The sequence below is a fragment of the Neophocaena asiaeorientalis genome, unplaced genomic scaffold (assembly GCF_003031525.2).
Source record: "Neophocaena asiaeorientalis asiaeorientalis breed wild unplaced genomic scaffold, Neophocaena_asiaeorientalis_V1.1 scaffold39, whole genome shotgun sequence".
In the NCBI taxonomy this organism is placed as follows: Eukaryota; Metazoa; Chordata; class Mammalia; order Artiodactyla; family Phocoenidae; genus Neophocaena; species Neophocaena asiaeorientalis.
In genome coordinates, this window is record NW_020175670.1 from 200,030 (window position 1) to 226,782 (window position 26,753).

At 38.9% G+C, this 26,753-nt stretch overlaps 1 protein-coding gene across 2 annotated transcripts in view; it reads right to left on the bottom strand.

Moving 5' to 3' along the window:
* The window catches only part of ATP10D (ATPase phospholipid transporting 10D (putative)), a 115,435-nt gene that overhangs the window by 70,608 nt on the left and 18,074 nt on the right, over window positions 1-26,753 (bottom strand). For both annotated transcript variants that reach the window (XM_024731670.1, XM_024731671.1), the window contains exons 2-3: window positions 7,109-7,434; window positions 4,670-4,864 (exon numbers count right to left, since the gene is read on the bottom strand). In XM_024731670.1, coding sequence (XP_024587438.1) covers window positions 4,670-4,864; window positions 7,109-7,398 — 485 coding nt within the window. In that variant the 5' untranslated portion in view covers window positions 7,399-7,434. The remainder of the gene's footprint in view (window positions 1-4,669; window positions 4,865-7,108; window positions 7,435-26,753) is intronic.

Here is a 26,753-nt window from a genome sequence, read left to right on the forward strand (position 1 = left end):
GGGTTAGGTACTATGCTTACTGTTTTATACTATTTTATTCATAATGAAGGGAACTGGAGTTTATAATAATATAACTGGAGTTACATAATTTGCCCAAGGCTACACAGCTACTAAGTGAAGGAATCAGGATTAGAACTTTTTAGAATAAGCTAAAAAAGCAAACAAACACACAGCAACAACTCTAAACTAGCACTAAAAATCAGCAATTATTTATGTACAAGAATTTGTATATAAAAATACATATAAGTATTCTTTCCATTTGCTAACTTTGGCATTAGGTGAGCAATCTTAAAATTGGTCAAAATATGGATTTTGTTCATCGTATAATCACTGTAAAATCCTATTTCCTACAGCTATTTTTTGAAGGCAGAGACTATATGAACATTTCACCTCTCTATCCCTGGCACGTAATAAGCATTTAAATGTCATCAAATGATTCACAGCACTGTTTCAGTAAAGTGCTCTATGACTTTAAAATAAAAACCATGAACTATTTTTTCATTTTTTCTATACATCAATTTTTCTGGTTCCCTTTAGATTAGACATGAGTATAAGAAAAAAAAAAGAACTAATTTTTCCTTATTTAAGTACAGTTCACATCATCTTACAAAAGAGAAAAAAGTTACTTTGTTTTCTATAATAGGCCTTTAAAATCAATTTGGGGAAAGCCACTGAAGAATTCTAATAATGGGGCTTCCCTGGTGGCACAGTGGTTGAGCGTCCACCTGCCGATGCAGGGGACACGGGTTCGTGCCCCGGTCCGGGAGGATCCCACATGCCGCGGAGCGGCTGGGCCCGTGAGCCATGGCCGCTGAGCCTGCGTGTCGGGAGCCTGTGCTCCGCAACGGGAGAGGCCACAACAGTGAGAGGCTCACGTACCGCCAAAAAAAAAAAAAAGAATTCTAATAATGAACAAAATTTAGAATCCTACAGGTTTTGGCTTAGATATCACTTCTTCAGAGGAGTCTTCCCTAACCATTGGCTCATGTAACACTGAAGACAAATGTCCACCATCAGGACAAGGCTTTGAATTACTGTCCTCCCAAAACAACAACAACAAAATTATGTCATCTGGCTGAACTCTTGGTTCAGTCGAGTGAACTTAAATTTGTTCAGAATATACTTCTGTTTATTATAAAACTAAACTTCTAAACTTAGATATCATTTATTCTGACTTGGAAACTAGAATAGAACAGAATCTCTAGTCAGACAAATTTAGAATTAGTGTCTTATGAAAGTTGAGTCTGTATCAGAGCACCGAAATCAACCCAAGAAATATGCCAAATGCTCTGAGATCTCAGAATAGTGACAGCATCTGTCCAATGGAGCCTCTGAAGTCTTTCCAAAGGCTGAAACAGGTGCCTACCTTTGGGCTCAAAGCTCAGTCTTTTAGCTCTTCACATTTTCTCCCTTGAGGATTCACGTCAAACTCCTAACTCGTAAAGGGACTGATGACTTTGAAATTTCTCTCTGTAGCTTTTCGTGCCCTATTTGCCCACTGGGCATTTCCACTTAGATGCCTGTCTTACTATCATTTACAGTTCACTCTACCCGAGATGAATTTAATGCTCCCTGTTTCTATCAGTGGTACTTTTATCCTCCAAAGCAGAAAAAAAAAATCACAAAAGTTCAACAAATTCCACTGGGTTCTTCTTCACAGTATCTCTTCTATGAATCCCCTCCTGTACTTAGCATCTACTCCCAACAGTACCCTGGATTGATTAGTAGAGGCAGATCTATACAGAAGCCATTCCCATGACCTGAGAGGACCAATCCTCCTAAAGCACAACCTTTACCATGTTACTTCTTAACTCAAAAGATGCATTCTCTACCACTAAAGGAAAATATCTGTGATGGTTAATTTTATGAGTCAATTTCACTGGGCCACAGGATGCCCAGGTATTTGGTTCAACATTATGTCTAGGTGTGTCTGTGAGTGTTTCTGGAAGAGATCAGCGTTTGAATTGGTGAACTGAGTAAAGCAGATGGCCCTCCCCAGTGTGCGTGGGCATCATCCAATCCGTTGAGGGCCTGAATAGAACAAAAAGGTGAAGGAAGGTTGAATTCACTCTCCGCCTGCCTGACTGAGCTGGGACACTGATCCGCCCTTGACACTCCTGATTCTCAGGCCTTCAGTCTCAGACTGGAATCTACGCCATCGCTCTCTGGCCTTCAAACTGCACTGTTGGCCTTCCTGGGACGCCAGCGTGCAGATGGAAGATAGTGGGACTCTTAGCCTCCACAATCCCATGAGCCAATTCCTTAAAATAAATCTTATTCCTATTGATTCTGTTTCTCTGGAGAACTCCTTTACTCAATGTCTAAACACTATCCTGGTCATTGGAGTGTCTCCAACAGTAGGCTTCAAATTCCCTCTCTAACTTTTAATTTCTGATTACTGCCCCTTTACTTGGTTACTCCCCTCAGGCCAAGTTAACACACTCACCATGCTCAGAATATTCCATAAGCTTTCCAAACTCTGAAATGAAAACAAGTAACACCAAACCCTTACTTGTAAAGCAGTTAACATATTCAGAATTTCACAAATCTATTCCTAATGATGACTTTTTAAGAAGTAGATACATTTCTCATGAAAGGGAACTCCAGAGAATTAACATTATAAACGCTGTAATTTATTTTCACAAAAGACACCCAAATAAGGACTTAAATATATTCCTTCTTGAAAAGGGAACCCTCCTACACTGTGGGTGGGAATGTAAATTGGTGCAGCCACTATGGAAAACAGTATGGAGGTTCCTTAAAAAACTAAAGATAGAGCTACCATATGATCCAGCAATCCTACTCCTAGGTGTATATCCAGAAAAAAAACATAATTTGAAAAGATACACGCAACCCGATGTTCATAGCAGCACTATTTACAATAGTCAAGACATGGAAGCAACCTTAAGTGTCCATCGACAGATGAATGGATAAAGTACACACACACACACACACACACACACAGGAATACTATTCAGTCATAAAAAAAGAATGAAATAATGCCATTTACAGCAACATGGATGCAACTAGAAATCATACTAAGCGAAGTAAGTCAGAAAGAGACAAATACTATATGATATCACTTATGTGTGGAATCTAAAATATGACACGGGCTTCCCTGGTGGCGCAGTGGTTGAGAGTCCGTCTGCCGATGCAGGGGACGCAGGTTCGTGCCCCGGTCCGGGAAGATCCCACATGCTGCGGAGCGGCTGGGCCCGTGAGCCATGGCCACTGAGCCTGCGCGTCCAGAGCCTGTGCTCCGCAGTGGGAGAGGCCACAACAGTGAGAGGCCCATGTACCGCAAAAAAATAAAATAAAATAAAATAAAATAAAATATGACACAAATGAACTTATCTAGCAAACAGACTCACAGACATAGAGAACAAACTTGTGGTTGCCAAGGGGGAGGGCAGTGGGGGAGGATGGATTGGGAGTTTGAGATAAGCAGATGCAAACTATTATATATAGAATGGATAGACAATAAGGTCCTACTGTATAGCACAGGGAACTATATTCAGTATCCTGTAATAAATCATCATGGAAAAGAATATAAAAAAGAATGTATATACATATAACTGAATCACTTTGCTGCACAGCAGAAATTAACGTTGTAAATCAACTATACTTCAGTAAAATAAATTTTAAAATATATTCCTCCTCTTTGATCTCGTAATTCCAGTTCTAATTATAATGCTGAAATAATCATAGATCTTCAACACTTTTGTATAAGAATACTCACTGAAACATACATTCTCAGAATTATATAAATATGGGAAATGTTAAATTACCTTAGAGTCGTATTATAGACAATGCAGCTATTAAAAGTACTTTCTTGAAGGTTAAAGACATGGGAAATATTTATGGTGTAATATTAGGCTAAAAGAATTAGAATAAAATATATGTAGCAGAATCCCAATTTTGTAAACCGTCCCCCATGGGTTTACCCCTACCACAATATGCATGTGACTTGAAGGAATACATCCCAGTGTGATAAATAACTGTCTCCAGACACTAGCATTTTAGCATTCATAAATGTAGTCATTCATAAACAGCAGAGTTCAAAACTCACCTTAACGGACTTTATTCTTGGCTTTCTATTTCATAAATACTGGAAATACAAGTCTCCAACAGAGCAAATGTGCTTCTGAAAAGACCTCCTATTACGAATAGGAGGTTGTTGTTGCTGCAGCAGGAAGGGTTTTATAGGCTGCTGGCTTTGTGCACAAAAAAGAACACACTTCTCCATTTCTCACAATTCCTTTCCTCTACAGGAAGCTCATCTTCTCTTTTTTCATATCCCATGTTGTTTTTCCATATTCGTTCATGTTTTTCATATCCCATCCTCTCTTAATCCCAAATTGTAACATCTAGGATTAAAAACTAACTGCTTGCTTTCCTTCTTATGGTTTGAAGTTTAATCCTTTCAGTTCCACTTATGCCTAAATTATCGAAGCTCTTGCTTTATCAACTCCCAGGGTGACAATGGCTTACACATTATTGTTTTCCTATGATGCCGGAATTTAATTCCCTGTGGGACTTGAATAAATATTTGTTGAAAACACGCCCCCCCCCCAAGTGTCCTAGTCACACCTAAGGGGGAAAAAGTAACATTCTGCATGTTTCTAAATGATGCCTGTGTATTCCCCAGCACAGCTCCTGTTACACTTACCTACTGTAAACTTTAGTTACTAAGTTGTTGATCTGTTTGTCAAGTTTGTATTTTCGGTAATCTTCCAAGCCATCTTTAATTGCAATAATTGTAAGGACAGCCACCAGAGGCAGCATCGTAATTTCCTTTTGAAAGGCTTCTACCAAAGGCACCCAGTTCAGGACAGCTAGAAACAGGAAATATAAATTGGCGACTCTGCAACCCAAACACACACAAGGAGGTATTAACATATCATGTAAAAGCCTGCAGCAAAAGAGGTGAAAGACCTGACTGTGTTTCCCTACAAGTTTCTATCGGCTGATTTTGGATGCTACAAAACAGAGAGAACTAGCAAAATCTAACAAATCTGAATGAACAATTTATTACCCCCCCAGACATCTGGCTTGAGCATACTTTAATAAATGTGAGATATTACATATATTATAGTAAGTATTGCAATGTGACAGTCTTGAGTTGTATAACACATAAATATAAAGCACAGTAGGAAGTACTATTTTCTTTTCAAAAGTTCAAAAAACTTAAGAGGAAATTCAGAGTTAATGTGTTGTAAAAACAAAAAAACAACAAAAACCAACTCTCTAACTTCCAGAAGTTGATTTGATTGTCCAAACATAAGATTCAAACAAGGCTCAAAATACTGGGTCAGCCAAAAAGTTCCATAACATCTTGTGGGAAAACCCCAACAAACTTTTCTGGCCAGCCCAATAATTAGAAAAGCCCGAGGGTTTGCTTTTCGCTAAGATCAATGTTTCCTTTTCTGCTTTTATGCTACTCAGAACCGATTTTTTAAGGAGCTTCCTCTATTCCTCTATTTTACATATTCAAATATTTCCCCACTGGACCCTAAGGCAAATTCAGGCGGCCTCTTTCCTTAAAAGAAAGAAACAAAAACTCAATCTTGCATGGTTCCTTGAATTTTTGTTACATACTTTTCCCATAACCAAACTTCTCAGAATAATCTACACATACCCCTCCTTCCTCACCTCTAATTCCTTTTACCCTGAAATTTTTTTCTTAGCCCTTTTTGCTATTTCTGTGGCTTCAATGATTTCCATGTGAACTACATCCAAATCTATAGGGCTAGGCCCTGAACTCTGTTCAAATTCCAGGTTCTAATTCCATCAAGGACACTAGATTGCAAGCTCCCATAGACAGAAATACCCACAGCAGTTAAAGCCATTAATTCAATAAATTCACATCTGTACTTTAACCATATCCACTGTTCCATGAATGTATATGGAACGTATATAAAATGAAAAATGAGAATGAATGTATGTGAAATGAATAACAAATGCTGAGAATCTCTATAGTGATATTAGCATCTCAAACTCATCATCTACAAAAACAAAATAATCTTCTAGCTGAGCTTCTTTTTACTCCTGTCATTCCTTTTTCTGTTAAACCTCCTGGTCATCACATCTCAACTTGTTCACATCATCTTTTGACTCCTTTCACTTAATTCCCTACATCTAATCCATAGTATCTGTAATAGATTATCCTCCTTTTTATCCCCACATTGTTCTAAGTTCAGGTCTCCATTACAACTCTCCGGGATATATGCAGCATTTTCCTAGATGTTTTCTCCTGCCTTCAATTTGCCTCTAATTGCATTAGTCACAGAGGACTACTTCCCAGGCCTCCAGCAAATCTTCTATGCTACAGCCATTCTGCTTTTACTCATATTCCTTCCTCCATCTGAAATGTGCTTTGCAGACACCTCTGCCTTGAACATCTTAACCTTCATAATTAAGTTAACATGCCACTTCCCTTCTATAGCTCTGGCTAGTAGTATTATTTCTCTTTTTGAGGTTTCCATCCTAGTTGGTAGCACCTTATAACACTCATCCCATCCACTATGCCTTTTCATTGTATAAACATCTTGTTTCCCTTCCTAAACATAAAACTCTGTAAGGAAAGAAGCACCATTTAGCCTTGCATTCCCTTCAATACCTAACCTGATCGGAGAGCTTCCATAAATACATATTACTCTGAATTACGTCTTTGTTTCACCTAACCTTACAGCTTACATCTGAATTTGCTTCAGAGCTCTATTTTCTCCTATTATCAAGAAGAAAAAGCTAGAATTAAAATACACCACGGTTTAATGGAGAAAACACCAAAGCAAGAGTAAGACTCAAGGCTATAGTCCCTCGTCTGCTTTCGGCATCACACTGGCTAAACCACTGTGCCAAACTTAGTTTCCTAATCTGTAATATGAAGGTAACAATATTGTCTCTTGTCATGAGAAAGCATCTTATTAACTATAAAGTGTTATGTGAATGTAAGAGGTCATCGTTCCACAACAGACTACCAGAATTGTCAAAGATAACGTCACAAGCCTTAGGCTTAGGTAACAATGTTATGAAAATGAAAAATCTTATATATCAATTAGAATGACCAAGAACATTCTAAGATTATTTTCCCAAAAAATAAAAGTACCTGTGAAATTGTTCAAATAAATTTCTTGGCACAAAATTCAAAAGCGTGTACTTCGTTGTCCGTATTCTGTTATTCACGTAGGTTCCAGAAAACTTTTCGTACTCGTCCTTGAAGGGCTGGAGGTGGGGAACAACAACCCGGTGCTTTCCTGCCAGTCTGGGGGTCTGGGAGGACTTGCCCCTGAAGGCAAGGAAAGAGGAATAGCTGTATGGCCTCTCATGATCGTCCCTGTTTTCACTGCCAGTCGGCCGCTGCCAGTGATATCTGGCCCATTGAAGAGGCTCAGTCATGTCCAAATGCGGTGAGATCCAGGTTGTGTAGGTAATCTGGCAAAACAAACAAAGAAAAACCCACTAAAATACTTCTCATAAGCTTCTGGAAAGTCTTAAAGAATAGTAATAATAGTAAAATTAAATTTTTTTCTATATTAAATAAACGAATGACTCAATGGCTCAAGGTATCAACGTGAGAGTAAAGCGAGTCACTGGAACTCCGTTTTAACCAGATCTTTATGAAATAGAGCATACACCTTCTGCCTCATGGGCTGATCACCTAAGCAACAAGAGACAGCCCCTAAAAGGCTACTCCACAACTTGAGGCAAATAATTTGGGCTTACTACGTACAAGTCTCTTAACTTATCATCAGTTTTCTCATCCATGAAATGGGACTGCCACACGTCAAGAAATTGTTGTGAGGATTAAGGGAATAACATGTAAATCACCTAGCATAAACCCTGATATAGAGTAAGCAGTCAGTAAAACCCATTCTGTGCAGATAACAAAAATGGCCACAAATGCTTTCCATCCCTGTATGCACATCCTTTCACCCATCAAGTAGTGAAGTCTTTCTCTACCCATTGCAGCTACGCTTAGCCCATGTGCCTTGCTTTGGCTAATGAAACTCTAGTAAACCTGATACAAGCAGAGGCTTGAAAAGTGCTTGCTCACGAGACTTCCTTGACTCCATTTTTCCCACTACCACATGCCTGAGTCTAGGCCAGTCTCCTAGATGATGAGTACTCCTGACCCACTTAGCAACTATTGCTCCTGTCAACATATGAATGAGGCCACTGACTGCCAGCTGACTGCCAACACGTGAGTGTGCCCAGAGGACACAATCTAGCACCGAGATGAGCTGTCCCAACTGAGCACAACCCCAACTGCCAACCCACCAAACTGCGAGTCAGTAGAAGTTACACCACCATGTTTTGGGGGTGGTGTGATAGAAAACAAACCTAACTCCTATCTAATCTCTTCCTTATTTTCCTCATTTTCAAGTGCTTCTTATTTTCCAAGAAATTCAGCCCTGACTAGAACGTATGCCCATTAATTTAAAAAAGGGAAAAAAAAAAAAGCTAATATTTATTAAGAGCACACTCTACTCCAAACACTTTGCAAAGCATTTTACGTGCCTCATCGTATCTAGTATTTACATCAATCTTATGACAAAGTCATTATTTCCATTTTACGAAAGAGGAAACAGGCTTAGAGAAGTTTAGTGACATACTGAAATTCACGTGATTAATAAGTAGGTAAGGCTGACTCAAATCAAATCTTCCCAACTCAGCAGTCTGCTTTTAGCGGTTAATGTGCTTCGTTTAACTTTGTATCCAGAGTAGCTGGCACTTAGCAGATGCCCAAAGTTCATGCAGCAGGCTATGAGCATTGAGCATGTCAGCAAGTGTGTGGAGGCAAGGTCTGGAGGCCTTACTTTCTATCCTTGCTTTATCAATGTCATTGCATTTAGTTGATCGTTTTAGGTTGGAGTGCACCTCTGGAGATTTTTAGTAAATCTGTGGGTGCGTCCTGATAATATGAATTGGTAACAAAACTCCCCAGATGAATCTGATTCAGGTGGTCCATGACCGCATTTGCAGAAAAACTAGGTTATGTGCTAGAAACTACACTGGCTAGGGACACAGAGATGATTAAGACCTGGATCCTCATCTCTAGGATCTCAGGGTCTAGGTGAGGCAATAGGTACGTAAATATATAAATGCAATCCCAAGTGCAAAATATTGTTCAAGGCACTGAAATAGTCTGGGCAAATTATTTAAGCTTGCTTCCTTCCTAAGCTTCATTTTAAGTTTATAACACGTCTGTTGATATTTTCTCTAAAGGGTTATACTAATCAGAAATTAATAGTTTCCCCCTAAGGACGTTAAAACTGTATCCAGCATTCGTGGATCTGAAATCATAAATCATTACCTAGCAGCATTGAAAGACTTGGTCCTATTCTAGTAATTCCAGTGAATCACTATTTTTAATAATCCATTCTAGCTAATACACTTGTTTACTCTATACTGGTCTTTAAGCAATTCCAGGGATTACAGTTATGTAGCATCATTTCATCACTGTATTTACAGAAAATAAGTTGAATCACAATCTCACAAGAAGTCATCAGATCTTTAAAATTTATATGATCTAAAGCAAACAAACAACAGGCAGAAAGTCACTTTTAATGGGAAGGATACACTGGCCTCCAAATGTGTGTATTTGTGCCTGGATCCACAATACATAGCGTCTACTGTTAGAGAAAATACCCATAAAGTTGGTTTTATCAGCTTTATACTAGTCATGGAAACAATACAAAAAAAGTTCTACCCCCATCAGTTTGCTGCCCTTTGGAGTTTGCTCTCTCAATGATCTGTCCAGAGAGCTAAATCAATGTAAACTGGTCAAAATAATCCTATCTTTTCAATATAATGTTTTAAAAATCTGTCTCTGAAGTAATTTGAAAAGCCTAGTTTTCACTTCGGTATAGTTGACCCTTGAACCATGTAGGGGTTAGGAGTGCCCACCTTCCTCAAAGTAGAAAATCTACCCATAACGTGTACTTGGCCATCCATTTCCACCATTCCTTAGGCATCTGCAGATTCAACCAACTAGGATTTGGTAGTATTGTAATATTTACTACTGAAAACTACCCAAGTATAAGTGGATCCCTGAAATTCAAACCTGCATTGTTCAAGGGTCAACTGCATATAAAATTAGCTTCTTAACCTATAACTAGTAATGAGAGCTTGGAGTTATTAAAGTAGTTCATAACATATTCAGAAATCTCCCCAGAATAAGGATGTAAGATAGTGCTTTATCAATGAATCAATAAATAATGTAAAATACTTAACATAAGCACTAGGGGCTTTTCATGCATTTCCTCCCATCAGGTGATCATTATGACAAACCTCACAGTTTTTAGAAGGTTGAAATTAGTACAATTTTATATTATTTCTGGAAACTTTAAAAGAGAAGTTTTCATTTGCAATTAAATTCTTATTAAGACAGAGGAGTGTATATCCCTCTAGGGTCCACAGTCTCACACAACAATCTAGATTCTACTTAGATTTTTTAAATGTTGGAATACAATTTCTTCAGAATTCAAACTTAGAAATAATTAAACAAATACAGCATGTAGGGGGTGTTAACTTCAGGTAATTCATGGTGTATCACCTCTGGCCCGGGGATGGAGAGGGGTTTGCGGACCCCTGAGATAGAGAAGTTGTTAATGTTTTCAAGGGATTGAACAAAAAGGACCAAGTGTGGAGGTAATTAACATGTGGTAAAAATTCTTTCAAATTTCCAGCTTAGAATTTATACCATCTTAGATCAAGGAGGAACGACCAAGGATCAATAATATTTAGTCACTCTAGCTCAGGGCTTACAAAATTTGTTAACTGCCAAGCCAGTAAGAAATACATTCTATGATGCAACCTGGAACACAGACACACACATACACACATACAGCTAAAACAAAGTCGTACAAAACAATTCTTGCCCTTCCTACTTGCCATGCATGCATCTTCTATTCTACTCTATTCTCTTTCTCAGTCTCTTTTTTTTTTTTTTTTTTTCGGTACACGGGCCTCTCACTGTTTGTGGCCTCTCCCGTTGCGGAGCACAGGCTCTGGACACGCAGCCCCAGCGGCCATGGCGCACGGGCCCAGCCGCTCCGCGGCATGTGGGATCTTCCTGGACCAGGGCACGAACCCGTGTCCCCTGCATCAGCAGGCGGACTCTCAACCACTGCACTGCCAGGGAAGCCCAGTCTCTCTCATTTTAACACTGGTCAAGCTGCACTGAATTGGTTTCAAGGTTCACTAATGTGTTGCTCTACATACTTTGGAGAGACACTGATTGCATGTGGATCCACATGGGTTGAAAGCATACATGGAAGTGGACAGAGCCATTTTTAGCCCCTCTGAGAGTAGAGAGGCACTGAAAAACAGCAGTTGGACTAGAAGGCTCAGGGGAGGGCAACACTTTTCCCAGTAGCAAGAAGCCAGAAGTAGCCTCTTCATCCTTCCCCATCTACCCCAGCAAAGTTAAAAGTATACTGATACTTAGAGAAGGCTTCATTATTAACATTTCACATAAATATTCAGAAAAAATTCTTTAAGATATGAAAGGAAAGCGAATCACAGTAAATCATACCTCATCAAGAATCAGAAAGAATCATGACATTTTAAAGCTTAGACTTTAGAGATTATTTAATCTAGAAGTCACATACCAGTAGCCCTTAAGCAAAATTCTACCCAATGATGTATTTTGTATCACGGTGTTGCCAAACACATTGTTTTACATTTTTTGAATATACGACCAACATTTTAAAATGGAGACAAATTTACATAACATACTGATAATTAGCTTCTCTTAAAAAGAAAAAAATACAGAATATTGGGCACATATTTTCACATGGTAACAAATGGTGAAGCTTTTTCATCACGGCCCCTGACCCTAACCCTGCATTTTCTGGTTCACCTATTTTAATTGAGTGAATGAGCAGTCTGATCACCACTTTTTGACAAATCAAATTCCTCCTGCTCTACAGACCCAGGTTTGAATATCGGTTGCACCACTTAATAGCTCTGTGGCCTACGTAACTGACCTCCTAGCCTCAGCTTGCTAGTGAATAAGATGAGATGCTGTTAAGAGTCATGGGACACACTGCAGATAAACAGTGTTCATTCTTTTCCCCACTCTTCTCCTTGCCTGTTTCTCAGCATAAATAAGTCAAGGTTGGAAACCCCGTAAATTGAGCTGAAGTCCGAACTTTCAACACATTGCTTGCAAATTAAAGTTGTCCAAGTCTAAGTAAATGTTCTATTTATCTGTTGCTACTTGAGAAGTAAGCGGCATTCAGTAGGATACAAATAGAAATCCAAACAATCACAGAAGACAGCAAGACATAAACTGACCTCCGATCACCTGATCTCATCCTCAACCGTTTGCTCTAAATTTCATTCTACGTTTGTGAACAAACTGTATTCCCCTTGTGCGGTGTTTTCCAAGCTCACCCTCCCCAACCCTGACCGACAAGAGTGCCCTGAGGGCCCTGTTAATCACAGTCCCCTAGGCACTTCCCCTGGAGATTCTGATTCAGAGGCTATAGAATGGGGCCCACAAATGTGGAATTTAACAAGTACCCACCCGGTGACTTATCAAAGAGGTTGCAAAGTATAACCTATACCCTGCAGCTGTGCAAATGCTGCCCTCTCTTTCTAGCAGGCTCATCAGTCATATACCCACTCACCACACCAGCCTCTCTTCACCATCTAGACTGTTTTAGCTTTACCTTAGTGTAGGGGAGATGGAGAAGGATCCACACAGGAGATACAATAGGGCATTCCCTTCTCTGCTACCGTAACAGTCCTGAGCACGGCTCAGTCACTGCTCCTGCTACAGTGGGCTGCAGGTAGCTTCATTCTTCAAAGTCAGGGACCACAGCTAAGTCCTGTCCAGACTCCACAGAGTCTAATGCTTGGCCAAAGAGAGGATGATCAACAAATGAGCATCGATCATTGAATTTTATAGAAAAGTAATAGTATGGGAAATGGAAACAAAAACACCCTGTTTCCTCTTTCACGGCTCAGCCTGGCTTTTCCTTCCGCAAAAGGAAAAGATGAAAGTTTGAGGCAACAGAAGCCATCAATTTCAGCTCGTGACTGCATCATTGTACCTTTATTAATAGAAGGAATCTGCTCCTCCAGGCCTGAAAGACTTTTTCAGGAAATCATTCTTTCCTTCTAGATTTGTAAGACCAATAAGCGTCTATTAGTGATTAAGAGCATAGACTCAGGAGCCAGACATGGACATAAATTCCTGGGACCTACACTTGCCACCTAACCTTGATCAAAGGACTGTTGTGAGGATTAAGTGAGTTAATATATGTAAAGCCCTTAGAGCAGGGTGTGAACCAGAGTAAGTGCTAAGTAAACATTAACAACTGTGGTAATAATCTGAGAAATGTTCTCCCAACTACAGTATTTATTCAGAAGTATTAACTGAGAATTGGTATGCATAGTATTGATAGTAACGACTATACCCAGCTACTCAGTTATGTTTAATTTCTTCAAGGGTATGTAACTCACACTCAACCACATGGTCACACGCAGCTTTAGCAACTTTGCTCTTCGTTGAACTGGAGAATCTGCCAGGCGACCAACTAGCTGAGCAGAGCAGTACTCTCTCAACTGTTCCCAGGGGTAAAGAGAGCAACCTTGTGGACAAAAGCTCCAATGAGCAACTTATTGTGAAGCATTTTTAGGATCTTTCAAGAACATCACTCGTAATTCTAAGATTTAACCCACTCCAGGAAGAGCTGACTTGTCATGATTTTCTGCTAATAAACCAGATGGTTTCATGCTTTATTTGACCTGATACTCTGCCACTGATTGGAACTCTGCCTTGAGAATTAACACAAAACACATATTTTTAAAATATACCAAGAAGTGCTTAAAGGTCAATTATCACTTGGAACAAGAAAGAATGTTTTAGACCTGGATATACTACTCCTGAATGAGCTTCTGTCCTTAAAGGGAGGGAGAAGACTATTTCATTCAAAAAAACAAAAAAAACTATAGTTTACACAGGTTTTATTAGTCTCCATTCCTAACTTTGTTTTTAGTTGGACAGCAAACTACTACTATGTGAAAATTTGGATTACAACAAACTTGCTGCTGGTTAGTGATGGAAAAATACCATTAAAGATTAACTACATGAAAAGGACTGCATGTTCCTAGGCTCAGCATGGCTACTTGAAGCCTAATGTTATCCAGAAATGCAGTGTCCAAAGCCACCTGACTCTGGACACCTTGCTTTAAGTGACACTAACATTTTATCTGGAATTTAGAAGTTAATTAATATGACCACAGATCCTAAAGATCAAGATTCTTAATACGTGTTAACACTAGGAGAGAGGGACTGGATATGAGATTAACACAAACCAAAAGCTACGTACACCCAACTTGCAATACTATTTCATAGCAAGGCAACTATGTGGTAGAAAAAAAACATTTTATTGTAATAATCATTTATTACCATCATATAAATATCTGTACTAAAAATACATAAGTATAAACTTCTTTATAATTGCCACTTATGAATACCGTTGGGAAAGCTCAATAAAATTTAGCAAATGAAATAAAACTCAAAAGAACGGCTGCTGGTGGTCTGGAAGGGTTGACAGCATCCTCAACTGACAGCCAGCAAGAAAAAAAGAGACCTAGGTCCTACAACCACAAGGAATTGAATTCTGCCAGCTACCTGGATAAAGTTGGAAGCGGATTCTTCCCCAGAGTTTTCAGAGGAGAACTCAGTCTGGATGACATCTTAATCTCAGCCTTTGAGAACCTGAGCAAAAAACCTAATCTCACTGTACCTGGACTTCTGACCTACAGAATTATACACTATACACTAAGCTGGAGTTGTTTTAAGCCACTAAATTTCTAATTATTTATAGAAAATTAACACAGAGGGTCCAAAAGTAGATCCTTGTATGAATAGGAAGGTAATATATGGCATAAGTCGAATTTCAACTCTGGAATAAATGGTCATCCATCTTGAAAACAAGAAAGCTAAATTCCTACTTTATACATTAAAAGTGAGCTTTTATTAAAATATTTTAATGACTTTTTAAAATTTAATAACTTAAAAACAAATCTCTAGATAGATTAGAAGCTTTTAAGTTTTTAAAACTTACAGTAAATTTACCAGAAGAAGATTTAGAATAATATTTTATTACTGTTAGCTGGGAAAACCTTTCCTAAGCAAGAGAGAAGTTAGTAAAGACAAATAATTTAACCATTCATTTATCTATCATCTATCGTATATAGTAAAAGTCATAAATAAAATCAAGAGACAAGTACAGCTCATAATGACTGGCAAACACTTAATATTCCTAGTATCCAAATTAGTTATACAAATTTATATGAAAAACCCAATAAAATAGGGCAAGGAATTTGAAAAAGCAATTCTCAGAAGAGGAAATCCAAAGGGCCAATAAATATGAAGAGACAGCCTAGTAGTCACCAGAGGGTTGCAAATTGAAGCTATCATAGAGATAACTGCTTTATCCATACAATCGATAAATATTAAAACGATTAATTATAGCCAGTGCTGGTGAGGATAGGGAGACTCAAACCCCCTAGCAATGGGAGTGTAAATTGCTGCAATCTTCCTCCTCCTATCACCCCACACCCCAAAATTGACAGTATCTCTCAAAATTTTAAATACATATAACAATTGACAAAGCAATTCCACTTTGGGGAGTCTTACCTATAAGTATATGTACAAGAATGTATGTTGTTGGGCTTCCCTGGTGGCGCGGTGGTTGAGAGTCCGCCTGCCGATGCAGGGGACACGGGTTCGTGCCCCGGTCCGGGAAGATCCCACATGCCGCGGAGCGGCTGGGCCGGTGAGCCATGGCCGCTGAGCCTGCGCGTCCGGAGCCTGTGCTCCTCGGCGGGAGAGGCCACAACAGTGAGAGGCCCGCGAACCCCCCAAAAAAAAAAAAAAAAAAAAAAGAGTGTATGTTGTAGTTGGGGTTTTTTGGCAGTAACAATAACCTGGAAATATCATGAAAGTCAACTGGAGAACAACTGACTAAATCATAACATATCCACATTATAGGATATTATGCATATATTAAAAATAACCTTTCTCTAACCATTGACTTAGACTGATGACTATTATGTACTGAAGCAAAAAAAAAAAATGACAGAGAAATGTAAATGTAACAATCCAAAATTTGTAAAAACAAATGAGGAACAAACCAAAATGACCAACCTGGGTTCAAAGAATGGTGAGAAGGAGAACTTGGACACAGTTTAAATTTCACTTTGGTTTACTACCTAATCAGTAAACAGGATTTGCAAAGATCTGGGATACACACGAGTGGGTGTAGCTCCCATCACCTGCCTAGTTCCTCAGGAAGCTGTGACTATTTAGTATCACTGTCCACTGTGGGAAATGAGGCGCCCGCCGGGTCACAAGATCCTGGAACACAAGCCCACTGCCTTTTCAAATTCTTAGGCTGTAAGAGGGTCACGTTAGCACAGAAGGGTCTACTGATTAGCAACCAAGGACTATCTTCCTTCACCACAGATCCATAGGTCTAGGTTCCATTTCTTACTGCATTGTTGAATCTACAGTTGGCCTGGCCTTGGCTTACTTCACTTGATAACACAAACTGCCTGGATGTGTGTATGTTTATATACATTTGCAAGGACATGAATAAAAGTATAGAATAATTCACATGAGGCTGTAAAAATTGGTTATCTCAAGGAGGCAATAAAAAGGGAATAAATAGAAAGAGATTGTTAACTTTTCTTTCTTTTCTTTGTTACATTGAAAATGTATTGATTTATAATGTTTTAAAATAAAGTGTTTGAAGGAAGAAGTTGTAACTAATTGCTATGAAACAGTCTAATGCTGCCGTTAGCATTAGGTCTGCATGATGCTACATGATCCAGTATTTCTTTCACTCGGAGAAGTTGATAAAAACAAAGTTCTGAAATCTACAAGCTATCAATTTTAATCATAAAATCAATTAAGTTCAAAAGTAAATATAAACCAAGAATTGCTTAGAGAATAAATGCTAACACTTCTATAATGATTATTACTGCTTATGAAATACATTTCACATATTTAAATCAAATTTCACAGCTTGGTGTAGAGTTTCATTTCCATTTTTCAGAGGAAGAAACAAAAGGTCAGGGAAGGTTTTAGAACTCAAGGCGCACATTTTTTTACTCCAAAAGCATGCCTTTCCAACTATACAGTCCTATTTATATATAAAATAAAAAATAATGAAATATAATCATTTTAAGGTAAATTATTTCTAACTAGGGTCTTATTTTTTCTAGATGATATTAAAAACAAGTCATTCAATAAGAGTGTACCTAAAATAACATACCATACTATGTTCCTTCTTGTACACAAATGTACTTGAAAGCAGACAGTTCTCAAAAATCCTGTTTCTCTTAATGAAAGCTTAATGGAAGCTTGTAGCAGGGCAGATTACCAAAGGTAAATACAGGATAGTGAATTCCCATGGTCCTAGCTAGTACTTTAAAATTTCCGAGGTCATCACCAGCCAACAAACAACTTGGAATATATACATGATCTCACTCATCTTACAAAGAAAAACATTCTTGTGCATAGTCATTTCAAGATGCTCTGCTTGTGGCTATCAAACTCCAGCATGCATCAGAATATCCTAAGCCACACCCTTGTGTCTCTGATTCAGCAGGTCTGGGGTGCGGCTCAAGAATCAACATGTTTAACAAGTTTCCAGGTAGTGCCAGTGTGCTGGGTCCTGGGACCCACTTGGAGAACAACTGCTTTATGTTAAATAACCTTATTTCAAAATGTAAAGTTGTAATTAAGAGTGACCAGATTATTAGATATCACTCCTAGTTTGGGGAAGCCCATCACCTTTCAGAGTGTAGACTAAGGTTATGTACCAATGACTTGACAGCTGATACAAGCAGACCCTCTCGTCTGAGATTAGAATTAACTAAAATAATGAAGGTCTAGTTTACATAAAAAAATCCCCAGAGGTTGGTGACAAGCCTTCAGGATTGATTCTTTCTGCAGATTTAATACAATCTGTTTCAACCAACATTTCCAAAAACTTGGCAAGGTAGGACAATGGGTCCAGGTCCTGACAGATTATCCTCTCAACCAAGATGAGAAAACACTAACACAATATCAAAGTTCTCATATGCTCCAAACCTTGGAAGGAAGAGAAGTTACCTATCAGGGTCAATAAAAAATAGAGAAATTTTATAGCTATAGGTCTCTGAGAATAAGACAGGAACTGTTTTGCAATAGACTCAAGATATGAGAGTCTCCTTGACCTGTATGTCACAGGTAACCCTCCCTCTGAGCCCTGACAAAACTTGGGCTGGTTCCAAACTGAGTCATCTCTGACTTGTCCAACTCTCTCTATAAGTGGCTTATTACCTCAAGGAGACCAGTTCCTTATCTGACGGGTAATAACGATGGCAGCAAGATCATCTGATGTCTTTGTTGGTTTCTCTGTTGCATCATGTGTCAGGGTAACATGTTGGCTCCCTTAGTAATGACTGTCCTGCCATCTACAAAAGGAGAAAGTGTTTTTCTTCACCCCATGTAATCTTTGAAAACGAAGATAAATATGAACCATTGTAGATGTATCTAATACAGGCTTTGGTGATTACAAGGGTCAATTTATTTAGTGGAAAAAGTGTGGCTCTTGAATAACAAAGTTATATAATCCTCAGGGTTATTCATTAGGTGGAAGGAATCAGATTTGCCAAATAAAGTCATCTTGGAGTTCTGCATGCTATTTAATATTTCCTGTTAATTGAACTTCTTGAACTAACTCTCCAGTAGAAGTACATACTCTATATTTTAGAAATAAACAAAAGGCCAGGCTAGGGTAATACATCACCAAAAACATTGAACTAAAGTAATTACTTTTGATAATTGGTTATTATTATCATGAAAGGAAGTGCTATACAGGTATATAAGAAGCTAAGTCATAGTATCTTTCACTTTGACCACTAAGAAATCTTTGTGACAGTTTTGTCACTTTTAGGATGCTAAAGAAGAAAAAGTCAACTCTACTCAAGCACATAACCCTTTTAGAATAGAGTGCTTAAACCAAGCTCACTCAGTCCCAATTCATTCAACAACCATGACCTGAAAAACAGACACTATGGCTGATAGTGGCAAGACAGAAACAAAAGATACTGTTCTATATCAGAGAAGCATCCTCTAACTCAGACTGAGGGAAAGAACCCTCTACAGCAAGGAGTGACAGGCTTCTATCAAATTAAAAGTTTCAAATACAACATGTTTATTTTGAAAGAAGGCAGAAGTATAAAATATAACTGGGACATATAGATGCATTGTTTTATTCTGGAAAAAGTTGCCCACTCTTAGTGTTCCCAAACTTAAATATAAAGAGTTTCTTCAGTTCTCTCCTGTGAGAATAAAGTCTACACACACACACACACACACACACACACACACACACACACAAAATCTCCCAACTAGACACTGAAAGATTTACCTCACTTCTTCAATATACCTCAGCTTTCTTGAAGGGACCACACATCTAAATGAGTTACCTTTCACTGATGCGTTGGCTCCAAATTGAATTAAGCTAGCAAAAACACAGAGAAAATGTTGCAATTATATGTGTGTATCTCTGTTATTGGGAACTAAAAAAAACTCACCTGTACTCATAATGAGGTCCCACTCTGCCTTAGTCTATTTTTTTTAATTTAATTTTATTTATTTTTTTATACAGCAGGTTCTTATTGTCTTAGTCTATTCTTAAGGCTGAAAAAAATCAAACATATATTAAAATGTTAATGATACTAATCATTAATACTATGTTTTTTTTTTTTTTTTATGTTTTGATATTGGTAATCCTAGATGCTCCTAAAATAATGTTATTGAAATGACAGAATAGCATGTTTTTGAGATTCAGTTATTCAACTCTAATAAAAGATTATTAACTCAATAAACCTAAGGTCATAACAACATCTACCATTTATACATGCCAAGTTCTGTGCTCAGGACAAATATACATTAATTCTTACAACAAAGTACACATATTATCCCCACTTACATATGAGGAAATTGAGGCTCAGAGTGAGAAATTCACCCAAGTGACACAGCTTGGTAAGTGATTACCCAAGTCTAATCCAAATATCTCGGATGGAGTGAGAGTCTTTGCAGTCATTAGATGGCTCTGATACCAGGCAGAAACACTTGAGCAATAGGTTGGCAGAAGGCATAGAGCATCTGGCAACCTACCAAAGAATGTGAGGGTTGGGAGAAAGGATAGGAATAATATAAGGAAAAAAGAACTTAAGTCATTTAGAAGAAAAAAATACTAAGCTTACTTCATTTGAAAAACAGGGACTTCCCCGGTGGCGCAGTGGCTAAGAATTTGCCTTCTGATGCAAGGGACATAGGTTCGATCCCTTGTTAGGGAACTAGATCCCACATACATGCCACAACTAAGAGTTCACATGCCACAACTAAGGTGTCCTCTGGCTGCAACTAAGGAACCCACGAGCTGCAACTAAGGAGCAGGTGGGCTGCAACTAAGGAGCCCATGAGCCATAACTAAGGAGCCTGTGAGCCACAACTAAGGAGCCTGCTTGCCACAGCTAAGACCCGGTGCAACCAATACATAAATTTTTTTTAAAAATGTGTACACTTTAAAAAGAAAACTAAAGCTAACAAACTCAAATATTTGTGTTTAAGTTTAAAAATTAATTAGATATATTTAATAGAAAGTTCTTCCATATATTTGAAATATGATTCATTATATGAAAATAACATTTATTTAAAATAAATGATTCATTTTTAACCTGATTTCAAAATTCTTTGACCCCACAGGGACCTCTAAGCAAATGACCACCCACCCTCTTCTCACTGCCTTTTATTCTTGCATGGCTGCACTTCCTTGCTTACACAGTCTGAATTTTGTGGTCAACAGTGCTATCACTTCCTTGTACATTCTCTCAACCTCTTAGCTCCTCTTTCACTTCCTTCTTGGCAAAACCCTTACCCTAGCTATATTCAAATTGGTTAGCTCTAAATCTCTACACACTCTGTTCCAATATCTGCAAGTTGAAAGTGTCTGAGAGAAATACACAAGGTCCCTGATTAGTGTCAATTTTTGATGTTATGTTTTGCCCTCGTAATGGCAGCAACATTCTCAGAAAAATGCTAAGGAACTGGAAATAAGTAAGAACATGTGCAAAGATATGGTGACAAAGAAGTTTCCAGCATGTTTAGTGTCACTTTAAATTCTTGACCACGAACCACAAGTTGGCCAGACATGCTGACTGCAATCATACCGCGTTTCTAGTCTTCACTTTCCCACTTTCATAGCCAACTGTTTTAGACTTTCTCCTCTCTCCTCTAATTTTCCATAGCTCTCTCAACTTTCCTCCTGCTGATGACATGTCTCTATTTTACTGAGAAAACTAAAGCCATCACAAGAGAATTTCTACAGATTCCCCCCCACATAACCACCTTCCAGCACAGAGCTCTTTCCTAAAAATTCCAGATGTGTACCTTTGACAGCCAACTAGGCAGCTCATCTCCATTCAGCTTCATCTCCAAATGGTAACATGTGCAAAACGGAGCTCCTGATACTCCCCCACCAAAACCTGCTTCCTCCACAGATCAGCCCTGTCAGTTGCTGCAGCTCCATCCTTCTACATCCTCAGCCCAAAGACCTTTGAGCCATCCTGGATCCTGTTCCTCACAACCCACATACAGTCAGTCAGCAAATTCGGTTGGCTCTCCCTTTAAAATATATCTGGGGCTTCCCTGGTGGCGCAGTGGTTGAGAGTCTGCCTGCCGATGCAGGGGAATATATATATATATATCTGGATCCTCACCACTTGGCATCACCTCCACCACTATCGCCCTAGTCTGACTCTACTACCTGTCCTATTAACACTTCATTTAGAACCCGACAATTTAAAACTTTTCCCACAATTTAAAACTCTCTAAAGGCTCCCATGTGAATTATAATAACAGCCGCCAATGCCACACATACCTGACTCCCCGTGTCCTCTCCAACCAATTCTTCCTCTCCTCCTTTATTCCACCCCCTACACAGCCTTGTCTCAGCAATCCCTATTCTCCTTCCCTTTCTTATTTTTCATAGAATTTTAAGTCACTTTCTAACAATCTGTAACTAGTTTTGCATTTTAGCTCTTGCTGTCTCCCCCCTCCATCAGAGTGGGAGTTTCTATCTCCTTTGTCCACTGATGTAACCTAGGCTTAGAACAGTATCAGATACAGAGCAGACTTCCAATACATATTCGTGGAATGGACATATGAATAAATGAATAAAATAATACCTCTCTTATATGCAGTAATGACCAGAATACCCTAACAACCACCAACTCTAGAAGTGATATAAGCTTAGTTATCTCATGATATCTTAGTTATTTCATATTACAGCTATTATACATGCTAAACTATAGTTTATATTAAGATCTACAGCATGTAACCCTAAAATGGCTGCTAACAAGACTGCAACAAAAGACATAAAAAAGGAAATAAAACAAGTAGAATCTATTTTTTAAAATAGATGATGTATTTGAATTTCATTGTTCTAAGAAGTTCTTCTGAATAACCTATTTTTACAGAAGGTTTAAGGTTTATCCCTTAAGTATCAAAACAATTTCATCATGATAGAAATCATTATAAATGTGTTCTCAATTTTCCTACATTTTATACAGCACTTTAAATAAATTTTCTTCTGAGAATTCAGCACCAATGCTCAAAGCACCAATTATTGCAAAGTACTGTATAAAGTGATGCCTTCAGGGTCTTCAGAGGCATATCCATAGGTTTTCATCCAGCAGTTGAAGACCCCCATGTTTTGAATGCTCCCATCTGATTTCATAGGTTTGTATCTCCCTTGGCTGCCCAAATTATCTGCCTTTATCAAGACTGAACTTATACTTCCAACTATCTTAGAACAAACAAATTGAATTAACAACCTCAATGGTCTTCAGGGAGCAGAATGTAGAAACTTAGAAGGCTTATTTAGTGAAACCTACTCTCACTGTTCAGAGATCGCTTCTCCTTATGTTTGTTTAATAAATAGGTACCGAAAAGCTACCACATGTCAGCCAAGTACTGTTCCAGGCACTGCACACAAAACGATGAAATGTTCTGTGTAAACTCCATAGTTCTTGTCCTCAAAGAGCACACAGTCCAGGAGAGGGATCAGGCATGAAGTTCATGAGATTCCCTCATTACCTGAAATACTTCAGAGATTAATCCCCATGAGACAAATTGTGACATGTTTATGGCCAGGTTTCACAGCAGCAAACACTAAGAGCATTAAACCATTAACCAATAGGTAAGTTCTGAAACGGAGCTAGACCAGATAAGTGCTCATTTTGAAAACTAGAGCCAAAGTATCTTTTTAAACTGGCAGAACACAAAATTTCCTAGTGTGCTATCTCATACTCATTTATATGAAAGAGGGCAACCTTTAGCTCTATGTGATAAGCTGTGTATTTGTGTGTGTGTGTGTAAAACATGATAAACACACTGTATTGTAATCTAAAGCTATGCTTCACAAAATTATTCAAAAGAAAGGGGAATGAGCTATGATTGTTTCACATCTGCTCTATACGACATCTGGTTCACTGCTTTAACCAGTAACTGGACAATGCTCAGCACATGGCAAGGACTCAATGAATATTTTGAAATAAATTAACTAGTGTCCAGTCAGGTTCACGGTGGTATACTATGCATCCAGGGAATGAGTATTCTTCAAATAAGAAAAATCTCAAGAGGATAAAGGTCAAGCAATCAAAAAAGTGTGCAAAAAGTATTGTTGAATGATGGAGTGGGGTTCTTTGCTGGGATTCTACTTGGTTAATTCCATCCTGATCTTTGAAATCCAAGGTGACCTAAAGCCACTGACCTTTACCAGAGATGACAACTACATTTGTCCTCAGACTGTTGATGACTTAAGTTGTGTTAAATCAGTGATGCTGGACTGGCTGCAATTCCTGCCTACCTTCAGGGACATTTGATAGTACCTAGACACATTTTTGGTTGTCACAGCTGACGGGGCGAGGGCTAATGGAGAGAGGCCATGGATGCTATTATAACGCACAGGACAGCCCCCCAAAGCAAATAATACTTTGGCCCCAAATGCCAATAATGCCACTGTTGAAAATGCTGGTCTACAGCAAGCCACCACATTGGTTCAAGGGAGAGGTAAATAGCAGAGTGCAAAGAGGACTTTTTCAGTCAGTCATAAGCTCAAATACTGATTCTAACCGTTCAGCCCCAGTGAGACTTTGTATAACCCTCAGTTTCCCCATCAGGAAAATAAGGCCTTCTCTTTAAGTTTGTTGTAAGGAGTTAATATATGAAAGGTAAATGACACATAATAGACCAATATTATGAGTGCACTTACTAACTGCTTGATGCCAACATCTCAGCCAGGTAGGAGAAGTATTTTAAAGATAAGGTTAGTCAGCCCCGAACCAAGATAGTGGAGTAGAAGGATGTGCTCTCACTCCCTCTTGTGAGAACACCAGAATCACAACTAGCTGCTGGACAATCATCGATAGGAAGACACTGGAACTCACTAAAAAAGATACCCCACATCCAAAGCCAAAGGAGAAGCCACATTGAGACAGTAGGAGGGGCGCAATCACAGTAAAATCAAATCCCATAACTGCTGGGTGGGTGACTCACAGACTGGGGAACACTTATACCATAGAAGTCCACAAACTGGAGTGAAGGTTCTGAACCCCACGTCAGGCTTCCCAACCTGGGGGTCCAGCAACAAGAGGAGGAATTCCTAGAGAATCAGACTTTGAAGGCTAGTGGGATTTGACTGCAGGACTTTGACAGGGTTGGGGGAAACAGAGACTCCACTCTTGGAGGGCACACACAAAGTAGTGTGCATAGCGGGACCCAGGGGAAGGAGCAGTGAACCAAGGGGAGATCGAACCAGACCTACCTGCTAGTGTTGGAGGGTCTCCAGCAGAGGCGGGGGTGGCTGTGGCTCACCGTGGGGACAAGGACACTGGCAACAGAAGTTCTGGGAAGTACTCCTTGGCGTGAGCTCTCCCAGAGTCTGCCATTAGCCCCACCAAAGAGCCCAGGCAGTCTCCAGTGCTGCGTTGCCTCAGGCCAAACAACCAACAGGGAGGGAACGCAGCCCCATCTATCAGCAGTCAACTGGATTAAAGTTTTACTGAACTCTGCCCACCAGAGCAACACCCAGCTCTACCCACCACCAGTCCCTCCCATCAAGCCTCTTAGATAGCCTCATCCACCAGAGTGCAGACAGCAGAAGCAAGAAGAACTACAATCCTGAAGCCTGTGGAACAAAAACCACATTCTCAAAAAGATAGACCAGAAGAAAAGGCAGAGGGCTATGTACCAGATGAAGGAACAAGATAAAACCTCAGAAAAACAACTAAATGAAGTGGAGATAGGCAACCTTCCAGAAAAAGAATTCAGAATAATGATAGTGAAGATGATCCAGGACCTCGGAAAAAGAATGGAGGCAAAGACTGAGAAGATGCAAGATATATTTAACAAAGACCTAGAAGAATTAAAGAACAAACAAACAGAGGTGAACAATACAATAACTGAAATGAAAACTACACTAGAAGGAATCAACAGCAGAATTACTGAGGCAGGAGAACGGATAAGTGACCTGGAAGACAGAATGGTGGAATTCACTGCTGCAGAACAGAATAAGGAAAAAAGGATGAAAAGAAATGAAGACAGCTTAAGAGACCTCTGGGATCATGTTAAACGCACCAACATTTGCATTATAGGGGTCCCAGAAGGAGAAGAGAGAGAGAAACGACCAGAGAAAATATTTGAAGAGATTAGAGTCGAAAACTTCCCTAACATGGGAAAGGAAATAGCCACCTAAGTCCAGGAAGAACAGACAGTCCCATTCAGGATAAACCCAAGGAAAAACATGCCCAGACACATAGTAATCAAATTAGCAAAAATTAAAGACAAATTATTGTAGCAAGGGAAAAACGACAAATAACATACAAGGGAACTCCCATAAGGTTAACAGCTGATTTCTCAGCTGTTAGAAATGAAGGAACACTCCCGAACTCATTCTATCAGGCCACCATCACCCTGATACCAAAACCAGAGAAAGATACTACAAAAAAAGAAAATTACAGACCAATATCACTGATGAATATAGATGCAAAAATCCTCAACAAAATACTAGCAAACAGAATCCAACAACACATTAAAAGGATCATACACCAAGATCAAGTGGGATTTATCCCAGGAATGCAAGGATTCTTCAATATATGCAAATCAATCAATGTGAGACACCATTTTAACAAATTGAAGAATGAAAACCATATGATCGTCTCAATAGATGAAGAAAAAGCTTTTCACAAAATTCAACACCCATTTATGATAAAAATTCTCCAGAAAGTGGGCATAGAGGGAACCTACCTCAACATAATAAAGGCCATATAAAACAAACCCACAGCAAACATCATTCTCAATGGTGAAAAACTGAAAGCATTTCCTCTAAGATCAGGAACAAGACAAGGATGTCCACTCTCACCACTATTATTCAACATAGTTTTGGAAGTCCTAGCCACGGCAATCAGAGAAGAAAAAGAAATAAAAGGAATAAAAATTGGAAAAGAAGAAGTAAAACTGTCACTGTTTGCAGATGACATGATACTATACTAAAGATGTCAACAGAAAACTACTAGAGCTAATCAATGAATCTGGTAAAGTGGCAGGATACAAAATTAATGCGCATATATCTCTTGCATTCCTATACACTAATGATGAAAAATCTGAAAGA